The 12130-nt window shown below is 37.3% G+C and overlaps 1 protein-coding gene across 2 annotated transcripts in view; it reads left to right on the top strand.

Moving 5' to 3' along the window:
- The window catches only part of LOC148408925 (protein phosphatase 3 catalytic subunit alpha-like), a 31289-nt gene that overhangs the window by 10509 nt on the left and 8650 nt on the right, over positions 1-12130 (top strand). For both annotated transcript variants that reach the window (XM_088440293.1, XM_088440292.1), the window contains exons 3-10: positions 1502-1626; positions 1717-1828; positions 3192-3337; positions 3418-3557; positions 10536-10613; positions 10722-10816; positions 11745-11870; positions 11996-12073. In XM_088440293.1, the coding sequence (XP_088296419.1) occupies positions 1502-1626; positions 1717-1828; positions 3192-3337; positions 3418-3557; positions 10536-10613; positions 10722-10816; positions 11745-11870; positions 11996-12073 (900 nt within the window). The remainder of the gene's footprint in view (positions 1-1501; positions 1627-1716; positions 1829-3191; positions 3338-3417; positions 3558-10535; positions 10614-10721; positions 10817-11744; positions 11871-11995; positions 12074-12130) is intronic.

The raw sequence follows: 12130 nt of genomic DNA on the forward strand, positions 1-12130 counted from the left end.
TCGTAAAGAACACGCCAAAAAACATGAACTAAAGTTGATTTCCCTCCTGTCAATAGGGATCAGAAAACAGTTTTTAAAATTTTTCTCTGTTTCAAAATCTGATTACTTCGCTCTTGGTCATTGGGTCTGAACGCAAAATCATGTCCCACATTCAAGAACCTCAGAGCAGGAACCCAAGCTATCATGAACTCAAAATTCCTTGGATTTTTGGTCTGAATCAGGCTCAAGTGAAAGCCAGTTAGCCTCTACTGCTGACCTATTCATAACGGAACATTACTATACCACTAATAGGTTTGAAGTTTTATTAATAATCATTTCAAAATTTAAAAAAAAATGTGTCTTTTCTTCTGGTGGTGGATATTCTGTCATAGTGTAACTGTAAACAACGCTCCTGCAGCTTAAGGTAAACAGTTTAATAGTAGCTTACTACAAATAGGCCCGCTAGAAATGATAAGTGCCTCATTAATAACACTTTCTGGCTTAGACATTGGAGAGTTAAGAGTTTTAATAAATCTGACTTTTTTTCTTAAAGCTAATTGGTTCAACCTCTAGCTTAGAATCACGATGAGACATTGATGCTTTCACAAAATTTTAACCTGCACAAACATCCCGTGCAGATGCTTGTAAACATACATGCTTGTATGTGCGATCGTATGTGCATGTGTGTTTGATTGCTTTAGTCACACAAGCGATCGGTCTCCCACGCATATCGCTTCAAGCTCTGAGTGGGCGAAGGCCACTGTAGAGCTGATAGGGGAGACCGGAAAGGAGAGAGTAGATGGGGTGAGCAGGAGTGAGGGGGACAGAAAGATGATAATGAAAAATTGAAGGCCGCAAGGAAATGAGATGTTGCTTTGCAATGCAGTCATAGTGTGTTCAATGAAACCAACAAGTATGCATCGAAATCTCCCTGACTGAAAGCGTCACGCTGCTTTTTGGTGGACAACAGGCTTTCCTGGAAAAATCTCTTCTTTTGACCCTGAAGGAAGCACACATTTATATAATTTTCTTTTGGCCGTTTAAGAAAAACTCTTTTTTCTTCCTGGAACGCGATTACATTTAACCCGTCAAAGGGAAAATGTGAACCACTCGGCTCATTTTTTTCAAATGATCGCATTCGAACATAGCGCAGTGGAGGGGATGAGAAAGCGATTGAAAACAAAAATTGTAGCAGCAATTGGTGACTTATCAGCTTCCAGTGTACATAACAGAACTAACAATACAATATCAAAATAGCATCTAACTCAGCTATTCACTGTTCAAGTGAGCATTTTGTTTTCCCCATACAAAAAAATTATTGGCCTTCCTACAAAACTGTACTATTATATGAGCTATTGTATATGTGTTTGGATTTCAAACTATGTGTACAATAAACAGTAAGGGAATTGGGTTCAAGTTGCTGCCATCATAACAGAGTAAGAATTTAATATAAAACATTTATTATGAGCACAAAACCTATTGAGGACATTTTAAAGCTCTTTTTCCTGGCATTGTTTTCCAGTTTGTGGGGACATCCATGGGCAGTTTTTTGACCTGATGAAGCTTTTTGAAGTGGGGGGATCACCAGCCACGACGCGCTACCTGTTCCTGGGGGACTATGTTGACCGTGGCTACTTCAGTATCGAGGTGAAATAAACATTGTCACTTCGGGAAATGACCTATACTGTATAAGAAGCTTCTTGTAACTCAGTGAAAAAATACTTTTTGTCTCAACAGTGTGTTTTATATCTTTGGTCACTGAAAATCCTCTATCCAAAGACTCTATTTTTACTGCGTGGAAATCATGAATGTAGACATTTGACAGAGTATTTCACCTTCAAACAAGAATGTGAGTACCCCGCAGTCTTCATCATACACAATGTACTTTGTTTTGGGGTTTTTTTCAAACTAATTTTGTTATGCACAAAAATCCAACATAACCAGAACAACTATCAGACATTATACTTGGACACCAGACTCAGAAAACTGACAGGGAAACTAGACTCAGAAAGAAACTAGGATAAAGCTTGACGTGAAAATGACTCAAAACTGGCTCGGAAACTAGACTCAGCTTGAAACGAACTTGAGACCTTGACTTGACATTATTGCAAAGTGTCACTGAGAATTTAGACCTTACACATTGTAAGTAGGGCCGGGGAAAAAAAAAAAGTCGACCAAGTCGTTTAAGTGAGACTTTAAAAATAGGTTGACTAAAAATATCTGCTTTGAAGCGCTGCCAGAACCACATTTGCACCACATTTTTTTTTATTTTACATGGACCTTTCTTGCAGATGTGAGCAGTGTTGAAATGGCAGTAAGGACAAAGACTCCCCCCAAAATTAGGAGATATAACGAGTTTGGAACCATAATAAGTAATAAAAAACAAGTAATGTTCAATTATTGCAAAGTAGAAAATGTATATCACTGTAGTACTTTGAGAAGAAAAAACACATATTCAAAATGCAATGACCAATTTAACATATTGCTCCTTTGCTTGTGTTGCTTGCTGAATGGCTGATGCTATTAGTGCACTTAAAAACACTTAAGAAGTTTGAGGACTTCCATTCAAGACAGTATTAGCACATGGAGCTTCCCAAAAAGCAAGGAATGTAAATTAAGAACCTTCCAAAAATCTCAAGGGCTGTATAATCCTAGTATAGTACATAAATAAAATATAAAGCACTGCAAACAGTCTATAGTGGCTCAGATTTACTGTTGGTCTTCAAATTATAACCATCAGGGGCCAGTCAAGAACGAAACATGCCCAGTCTGCTCTTCAAGAAGAAGAAAAACAGGAAGTCATTGACCTCATAGTAGCTAACAAGTTTTATCATGGAATATTTTTGAAGCCTTGTCTCAGTGACTTTAAGGACACCATTACATGTATAAAGTATACTGTATATAACGATATGCATGTATGAACTAAATGGTGATGTTTGTTCACCTTGATGTAATCAGTAGCACGCTAATGCTAAACACCATTGCTAATCAGTTAGTAAATATCATATATATGTAATGTTTTTAGCTCCCAAAAATGCATATGTATAGATAATAATAAATAATTAATATTTAGTATAACTTCTTTCTTCAGCTCACATTTAACAGAAGTGGATTCTTAAAAAAGAAAATCAATTTATGTGCAATTTTAGTAGATTATTAAAACAAAGAGAGAGGGGGAGGCCATAATTGATCTTGCGTCTAATTTTCGGCAGGTAAAATCAAATATTCGGAGCAGGTGTACGACTCATGCATGGATGCGTTTGACTGCCTTCCCCTGGCTGCTCTCATGAACCAGCAGTTTTTGTGTGTCCATGGCGGACTTTCACCTGAGATACACACCTTAGATGATATTAAAAAGGTAAGACTGCTCTGGGGGGGTTGCATATTGCAGCGTTTGACAGATTTTGTCTCATGACTCTGTCTTCTTGTCGGTTTCAGTTGGATCGGTTCAAAGAGCCGCCGGCTTTTGGGCCGATGTGTGACCTGCTGTGGTCAGATCCTCTGGAGGACTTTGGCAATGAGAAAACCCAGGAATATTTCAGCCACAACACAGTGCGAGGCTGCTCCTACTTTTACAGGTGAGCTCACTCCTATGCTATCAGAAATGAGGGTTCAGTCAGAGTTCATTTCTGCCCCTCAGAGTGAAAGCCACACTAATGTACTCCATAAGGCGGCTAATTACTGGACTCCAGTGTATCTTTTGCATGGACCAGGAACTGTGCAAAGGTCCTACTGACAATTTTCATCTTAGTTACCATCAGGATCTACAATTAGTCCATCCGTCCAACCATTTTCTTAACCGGTTGTGCTGAAGCCTATCCTTGCTGTTATGGTGCAGTATGCAGGGTACACCTTTAACTGGTTGCCAGCCAATTGCAGGGAACACAGAGACAAACAAACTCACAAACACACCTAAGGGAAATTTGGAGTATCCCAATATACGTGAGATACATGTTTTTTAAAATGTGGGAGGAAACAGTAATACTCAGAGAAAATCCACACAGGCACAGGGAGAACGTGCAAATTCCACACAGGAAGCCCAGACGATCAAACCCACAACCTCCGCATGTGAGGTGGATGTACTAACTAGTGATCTACCATGCAATGCTAATAATATATAATGCAATTTATTCACTTAATCCATTGTGACATTATGCCCCCAGAATTGTACCTAAAAATAATTCAAATGTATCAGTTCTCTAAGCAAAATTGTGCTTCAAAAGCAAATTAATTGTTTACATTCGAAACGGGAGGGATCATTTTGTTTGTAAAAAAAAAAAATAAGTATCTTTAGTCACTACAGTATTATGAAGTGAAACGTTTACTTGTTGAAATTATTCAAGTATTATTTTTTAAAAATCTTTTTAAAAGCTCTACAGCATAGGTGTCGAACTCCAGTCCTCGAGGGCCGGCATCCTGCATGTTTTCCGGTTTTCTTTCCCCAACACACCTGATTCAAATAATTAGCTCATTAGCAAGCTCCGCAGGAGCTTCAAAATGATCCCAATCATTTGAATCAGGTGTTTTTGAGGGAAAATGTTTGAAAACATGTAGGATACCGGCCCTCGAGGACTGGAGTTCAACACCTGTGCTCTACAGCATATAAAACAAACGTATCACTTGCAAATTGTATGTTTTGGATATGTTGCAGGTTGCTTAAAAATGGACATGGCATAGTTTTCACACCCCTACAATAAACACTAGTTGACATAATAATGAAACTGAATTATTTTTTATTGAGCATATCAGTGTGGCTTGTATACACAATGAAACAACCAAATTGCCGTTATTCTAAAGTAGGGAGGCAGCGAAATGAAAAGCTTTGGCCGAAACCGAAAATTGAAAATGAGAAACGCTTGGCCGAAAAACAAAACACCAAAAGAGAAAAAGAATTAATGCTTCTTTGCACGTCACCTGCTGGCGGCCAATTAGCTTCGGGTACAGACTATAATGTTACATGTGGAATCTTGCACAGGTCTGTAAATGAATGATGAAAATGAAATAAAAGTGCATACCTCTGAATATAACAGTATTCTTGTTGACAGCTGTTTCAAGGATACTCTTTAAATATCCTCCAGTTTTCTTTATCGTAAATCTTATGATAATTAAGTATTACAAAGACAGTTTTATTCTTCCTTTTGATTCATTGACATTGACAACCACTAGAATGGATAACAGAAGTCTAGTTATTTGATTATGTATCGTAAACATAAGTGACTAAATAGACCATTATTTGTACTTCAAATACCAAAGTGTAGTCACCCCCATCATTCCTCTCAATATATGTCAGCTTTTTTGGATTTGCAGAAAGCCCACATTGTCCGACAGCGTTTGAATGCACTACATAGTTAGCGGTTAGCGCTAACCCTGGAGACTTGTGCAGTATCATATAATGATAGCTATGATCAGAGATTGAATATGATTTTATATTTATATATTTACTGGCAGTGTTTTTTTTTGGCCATCGCTACCTCCGTCATCGCTACCACCTTCTTGTTTCGGTTTAATTGTTTTTCGGACAAAAACCAAAAACTGTATTTTTTTTGGCCTGGAAATTTGTTGGCCAAAAATTGGGTCCATCGCTATTATGAAATGTTGATTCTAAATTGTGCTGTCAAAAACTAGCTGATTTGCAGAGTTCCTCCAATTCAGAATATTGGTGCTGGTGTTAAAAAAATGTTGCTTCCATAAGTGGGGAAAACCTCATTTAATCTTTGCTCTTTGGATTTTTTTTTTATTTTTTAACCATAGCCAACCAGATACCCAGGAGTTTTAAACAAACAGAACTAAGAATGACAACTGACATTTAAACTTTGTGTTCATCTTTCTCCATACATAGTATAGAGTATGAACATCATTGAATAGAACACTGTGTATCAGTGAAAAGACTTTTGTGAGGATTATTCTATATAATGCAGAGGAGGCTGCAATATAATTGACATTTAAGTTCAAGTACCTTTACAAACTTGCCATCAATATAGCACTGAATCCCCTGGATTGGATGGCCAAGGCAACATAAACACTTTCTTAAATACAAGAGGCCCTTAATGAGTGCAAGGAGAGCTACGCGAAAAGTCAATCAATAACACATATTATGCAATTAAACCATATTGATCTCACCTTCCCCAATAAAGTTCACATTGTGGGCGTACATGACCATGACACTCAAACAAGCATTGCTTGCAGTATTATACCGCTTCCTAAAATGAATACACATCAAATTGATTTGAAATAACTGTAACATATCACATAATCACTCTACATTTGCAAATGGCACATGTATAAATTGATTTTGGCTGTTAGTCCTTTTTGCAACAAAAATGGTATTTATTGATATAGAACAACTAATTAACTTTTTAACTTTCGTAGGCAATATTTGAGCTTGGTTGGTTGCCAGCCAATCGCAGGGCACACAGGGACAAAACTATTCATGCACCCAATTACAGCTAAGGACAATTTTAGAGTGTCCAATACACCTGCCATGCAGGTTTTTGGATTGTGAGAGGAAGCCAGAGGACCCGAATGGAACTCAAACGCCGGGCACGAGATGAACATGCAAACCCTACACAAGCCGGAGCAAGTTAGAATTGAATTCGGCGAACAGAACTGTGAGGCGGACGTGCAAACCACTACTCACCGTCCGACGGGCAAACAAACAATCAAAACAAAAAATATCTGCAAAAAAAATAAATAAAACCCAGCAATAAACGATGCAATCACAACAATGAATTGGAAGCAAACTTGCAACAAAACAAGCGCTTCAAAGACGATGAATCTGAAAGAGTGGCAAGCGAAAAATGCAAACACATCAAAAGAAAATTGTTGGAAAAAATGACGCTTTCACAAGAACGACAGACGAAAAATTGAAACAAAAGTAACACACATACACATAAAAAAAAAAAATGCACATACGGAGTTTAAAACAGCCACAAAGTCAAATTATATAGTCGGTTGACGCCACGCAGTGGAATTGGCATTAATAGGGAGCATTGACCACTGGTTGACATCACAGAGATGCAAAAATTTAGAAGAACAGACAGAAAAAAAAGAAAGAGAGGAGCCGGTTTCATCCCGGTGTATTTTGTTTTTTGCATTTGTTTTGTTTTAAATTGTGCATCCATGTTGGTTTTTTGTTATTATTTGCATTTGTTTTGTTTTATGTTTGCATCTATGTTGTTTTTGTTATTGTATCTTTTTTGCAGCGTTTTTATTGATGTTTTTGCATTTATTTGTTTGTTGCTTTTTTATTTCGGCGGGGCTTTTTTGAACTTTTTATTTATTTACTTTTAAGCTCTAAGTATGCTTTCATTTTGTTTTTGTTATGCATCTTTTTTTCTTTGCTGTGTTTCTTTAATATGTTTGCATTTTTTGTTTGCAGTTGTTTTTCCTTTGTTTGTTTGCCCCTGTACTAATATGGTTTAAAGGAATTAATTGGACATGGAAAGTAATAATCAAGTGAATTATTGATTAACTTTTTACCCCTAGAAATGGCTAAACATGTTTAGTAATTCTATTATAATCGAAACACCACGTTTTTATGAAATGATACATTTTTTTCTCCATTGAGGGTTCTGGTTAGGTCATCGCAAATACTAGATGGAGACAAATGAAGGCAATGACCAGCGGCCTAACCAATCAATTTTATGAGGGTGTTTGCAAAAGAACTTCCTTCCATCTCTGTCTCGCTCGCTCCTTCTCACTTGTCAGATTTCTCACTTGCGCTCTCTCTCGCTCACAGGCTCACCGACACATAATTTCACAAAGGAGAGAAGAAATGTGAGCCGCAGGCAGGCAATGTGTGTGTGTGTGTGTGTGTTTTCTCTGACTAATCAATACAAACCGTTGGAGTGAACAGAAAATAATCTAGTACATGTTGTACTTTGGGATGTTTATTTCCTGCTTTAACAGGCATTCTTGATTTAAGACCAAAAGGCTAGGAAAAACATGAGCTCTAATAAATACATAGCCCTTGTTTCTAACTTTTTTTTTACTTGTTGAGTCCAACGTTTTGGTGTTTGCTCACTGTCAGCCATTGTGGGGCAGTGAGCATATCCATGTGAGCGTAGCTATTTCGGTCATTTATATATGGGCCACCTTGGGAACGTTCACCATGTGACCTAGATAAAAAAAAGGGATGGCACAGTTTCGCCAGGTGCTCAGGGCACAGCGGCCTCGTTGTTTTCCATCCAGCGCAAACCTTGAAGCGTTTAAATATTTCAAACACTTGTGAAAGTTTGATGGCGGCAGGGAAGTGCTGAAGGAGAGGATGATGATGGGAGGCATGTGCCACATGCTGCGTTACATTAGAAAGTGACTGGACTTTAACAATTGATGATGATTAGTGTTAAGTCAATTAGTCATTTGAGTCATCCCAAAAGAAATATTCAGCCAGTGCCATTTCAAATAAGTCGAACACTTCCAACTTGTTCTAACTTTAATCGAATATGCACGCACTAAATAATGTTACAAGTATAAAAGTGGTCCAGCTAAAACTCTCACTGTCAAAACATTTATTTACAGTATGAAAGTCTAATATAAGCCATAAGATTTTTTTTTTAGCCATTCAATCCAATATACTTGCATATGTTTTTTGTTGTTTTCAAGTCATTCATATTTTTATTAATATTTTATTTACAAAAGTGTCAATAGTTCAACACAATAAACTCATTCAATCCCAGCTACGTACTATTTTCACATTTTTTAAGAGGCCAGACATTCAATCTCAGATACTTAAGCATCGATTTAATATATTATTAAATCGATTCCAAGTTTCTGGAACACCCCTCTAATTTCAATAGAGCATTTTCCTGAGAATTTCAGAAAAATAATGTCAAACGTTTCTAACTCCATTTTGCGATTTCTTGTTTGTGAGATAAAAAAGTGTGCCGAGATAGCGTCTGAGACTAGTATCAACTTCTATTGGTTTCGGTACTCTCCCATCCCTGCACCTGCTTGGTGAAATAAATTTGTGTATTCAATCGTGTATTAACCATGTTGTATTAAGAAGCCAGAATCAGAATTGAATTATTGCCATTCTTTGTCAAAAGTACATACATTACTAGGAATATTTCTGGGTCTGACAAATGAAAAATAGTAATGAAAAGATACACAGAAAGCAGACATGCAATGTTCAACTTGTATTTTTATGGTTATCAGCCTCCCAAATAAGCAAAACATGTCTTTTGAGCTAGAATTTATTGCTACTCTGCAGGTATGCTAACATGCTACATGCTACATGCTGTGCTTTGTGAAGTCACAATGCTAAATTCAATACATTGCCATGCTAAACAACAAAAGTGTGGAGTCACAGACATGTCATATTGCCTTCCCTCTTTTTGTCTGCTGCCTTCATTCTGAACATATTTTTATATGATGTTATTTGGCTTGTTGGAACAATTTCTTGTTGGAATGACAGAAACCAACAATAAGGTCAGCAATTAAAGTGTGACTGCCTGATTCGCCATTTTTTTTAAAATTTTAGTTACATTGGACAACAACATCGAAACAAAATCCATTATTCATCAATATATAATGTTTCTTTCAAACCCAAGAGATTGAAGACGTTTTTAAATGACATAACATCTTTCACAGTATTGCATAACAGCTGGGTTGCGAGCTTCTACATGGTGCATCATATTCATAATGCAGCATGGAAGCATCTCAATTATCAGAGCTTCCTCCTGTAGCAGCCTTGAATGCACACTGCATGTCCTGGTACTAAGTTCCTATTTGAGATCTGCCCATAATAACTGAATTTCTGCAAAAACAAATGGGTTTTTTTCCGCTATCAAGATTGACTTGCAATAAAATGCTTTAACCACTCAAAAGTAATACATACACTGCAGTCTTTTATTTGTAGGATAAATTGTGTGATTTGAGTGCCTCATATTCTCCGGTTAGAACTGCCATCCTACATTCTTGCATCATCCTCGGCAAGTCTTTCATTAATATATTTATGAGTGATACATTTTGTTTCATCCACTAGTGAGTTGATTTATAATCGCTAGCCTGACATGATGTTGTGTGATAGAAGACAATAAAACATTTTCATGTCACACAAGGGTAATGTTGTGCGCCTGATTGATTCATTTGTTATGGAACGATTGTTATGGGATTCGGGGGAACGAGTGGAATTGGTTGAAGGAGATGGGTCAAGAAGCTTGGAATGACATGTGGTATCCCCCAGGGATCAATGTTGAGACCAATACATTTACATACTGTAGATGACCTTTACAAAGTATATGGGGCATTGAAATTCACATTTTATGCTGAGGACAAGTTAAAATTTACATTTTTCACATCACATTAAAATTGGAGCACAAATCTTCCATTTTGTTTGATTTACATTTTTTTACTGCGCTTCACTTTTCCCACAACGTCACAGCCATTCATAATCAATGGAAAGAGAAGTTTAGAAAAATGGAAACAAGTAATTACATTTGGGAATAAATCTACATTTGGGGATTGTATCAAATACAAACTGATTTTTTATATGCTAATTATTTCTTCCTGTTGTTTTACGGCGTATGATGTTTTTTTTTTTCTTTTCTTTTCAGTTATCCAGCTGTTTGTGAGTTCCTACAGAGCAATAACTTATTATCAATTATCCGAGCGCATGAGGCGCAAGATGCAGGGTAAGTTCCCACTAAAAATGAAAAAAAAAAAACAAGGGAAAAAAGCAAACTGTGCATTTAAAGAAGACATTTGATTTGTTGTTGTTATTGTTGTTTGTTCATTGCCAGATATCGGATGTATCGTAAAAGTCAGACCACTGGATTTCCATCTCTCATCACCATTTTCTCTGCACCAAACTACTTGGACGTTTACAACAACAAAGGTTGGTCAAATCTGTTGATTGTTTTCATATTTCCATATCCGGGTCCAATTACCCAATTTGACCGACTTTGTTGCCTGTGCCCAATTCCTTTTGATTTGCCAGTTGCAGATCTGCAAATAGCTTTTATTAGATCGTGGCGGCGTACCTAATGTTGTGGCCTCTGAGCATATGCAGCAATATAATGGTTTACAGGCAGTGAACAAGACATAGGAATACATCAGGAAGCCCCCCGTGTGTTGATGCTCTCAGATCTTGCGTCTTGCTTGCCATTGGCTGTGGGATATGAGGAGCGTGGGAGGGGGACTGTAGGCAGGCTGACTATCTCCATGTGGCTTTCTTCCTCTTGATGTTTCAGTGTCAGCAATGGCTGGCCCTCAGCTATGCCATCTACTGGTTGACTCCTTTCCTGCTAACATGTCTACGGGAAAGCTTTGCTAATATTGTCTCCAGAAAATTATTGACAATTTGCGGCTGTTTGTCTCTTGAGTGTACTGATTACAAGAAGGGTGTTCAAACTTTTACTTTGAGGGCCACATACAGAAAAATATAAAGGTGAATGAGACATGTTAATTGATGTATTTTTTTGTTTCTAACTCATTGGTACCAAAAACATTTTTACATTAGGAGTCCAGACATTCTATCCCAGGTTTTTTTTCTTTTTTTCCCCCCCAACTGTTAGCAGGGAGTAAAAATGCCCAGTTTTAAACTAGATGATTAAGTGCTAAAGTTTTACCTAAAGTAATTATCTAATTGCTAACATTTTAATGTATAAAATGGTAGGTTAATGCTCTCTGTTGAAATTGATGAGGTAAATTAGGATTTTTTTTTCACACTGCCTTCCATTAAACATTTTATTACTTTTTCAAAGAGCATTGCTCGCCATGTGGGAGGATTATTATCATGCAGCTACTTTTTTTTTTTTCCCCAGCTGCTGTACTCAAATATGAAAACAACGTGATGAACATCCGACAGTTCAATTGCTCACCTCATCCTTACTGGCTGCCCAATTTCATGGACGTCTTCACTTGGTCACTGCCCTTTGTTGGAGAGAAAGGTATGGAATGTGCCTGTTTTCTGCTTTGCTGCTTTTACTTGTGCTTATGTAACGATCTGCAACCTCCATGGATCATTGCTCTATTACCAAACCTCTTACCTACGCTCTGTTTCCTTCTCCCCTAGTCACAGAGATGCTGGTGAATGTGTTGAGTATATGCTCCGACGACGAGCTAATGAATGATGAAGATGAGATTTTTGACGGTAACTGTCAAATTTAACATTGAAGGAGATATAATAACATTTTGAGTTGCAATGAAC

The sequence above is a fragment of the Hippichthys cyanospilos genome, chromosome 18 (assembly GCF_059441005.1).
Source record: "Hippichthys cyanospilos isolate Australia breed blue-spotted pipefish chromosome 18, RoL_Hcya_1.0, whole genome shotgun sequence".
NCBI classification, from domain to species: domain Eukaryota; kingdom Metazoa; phylum Chordata; class Actinopteri; order Syngnathiformes; family Syngnathidae; genus Hippichthys; species Hippichthys cyanospilos.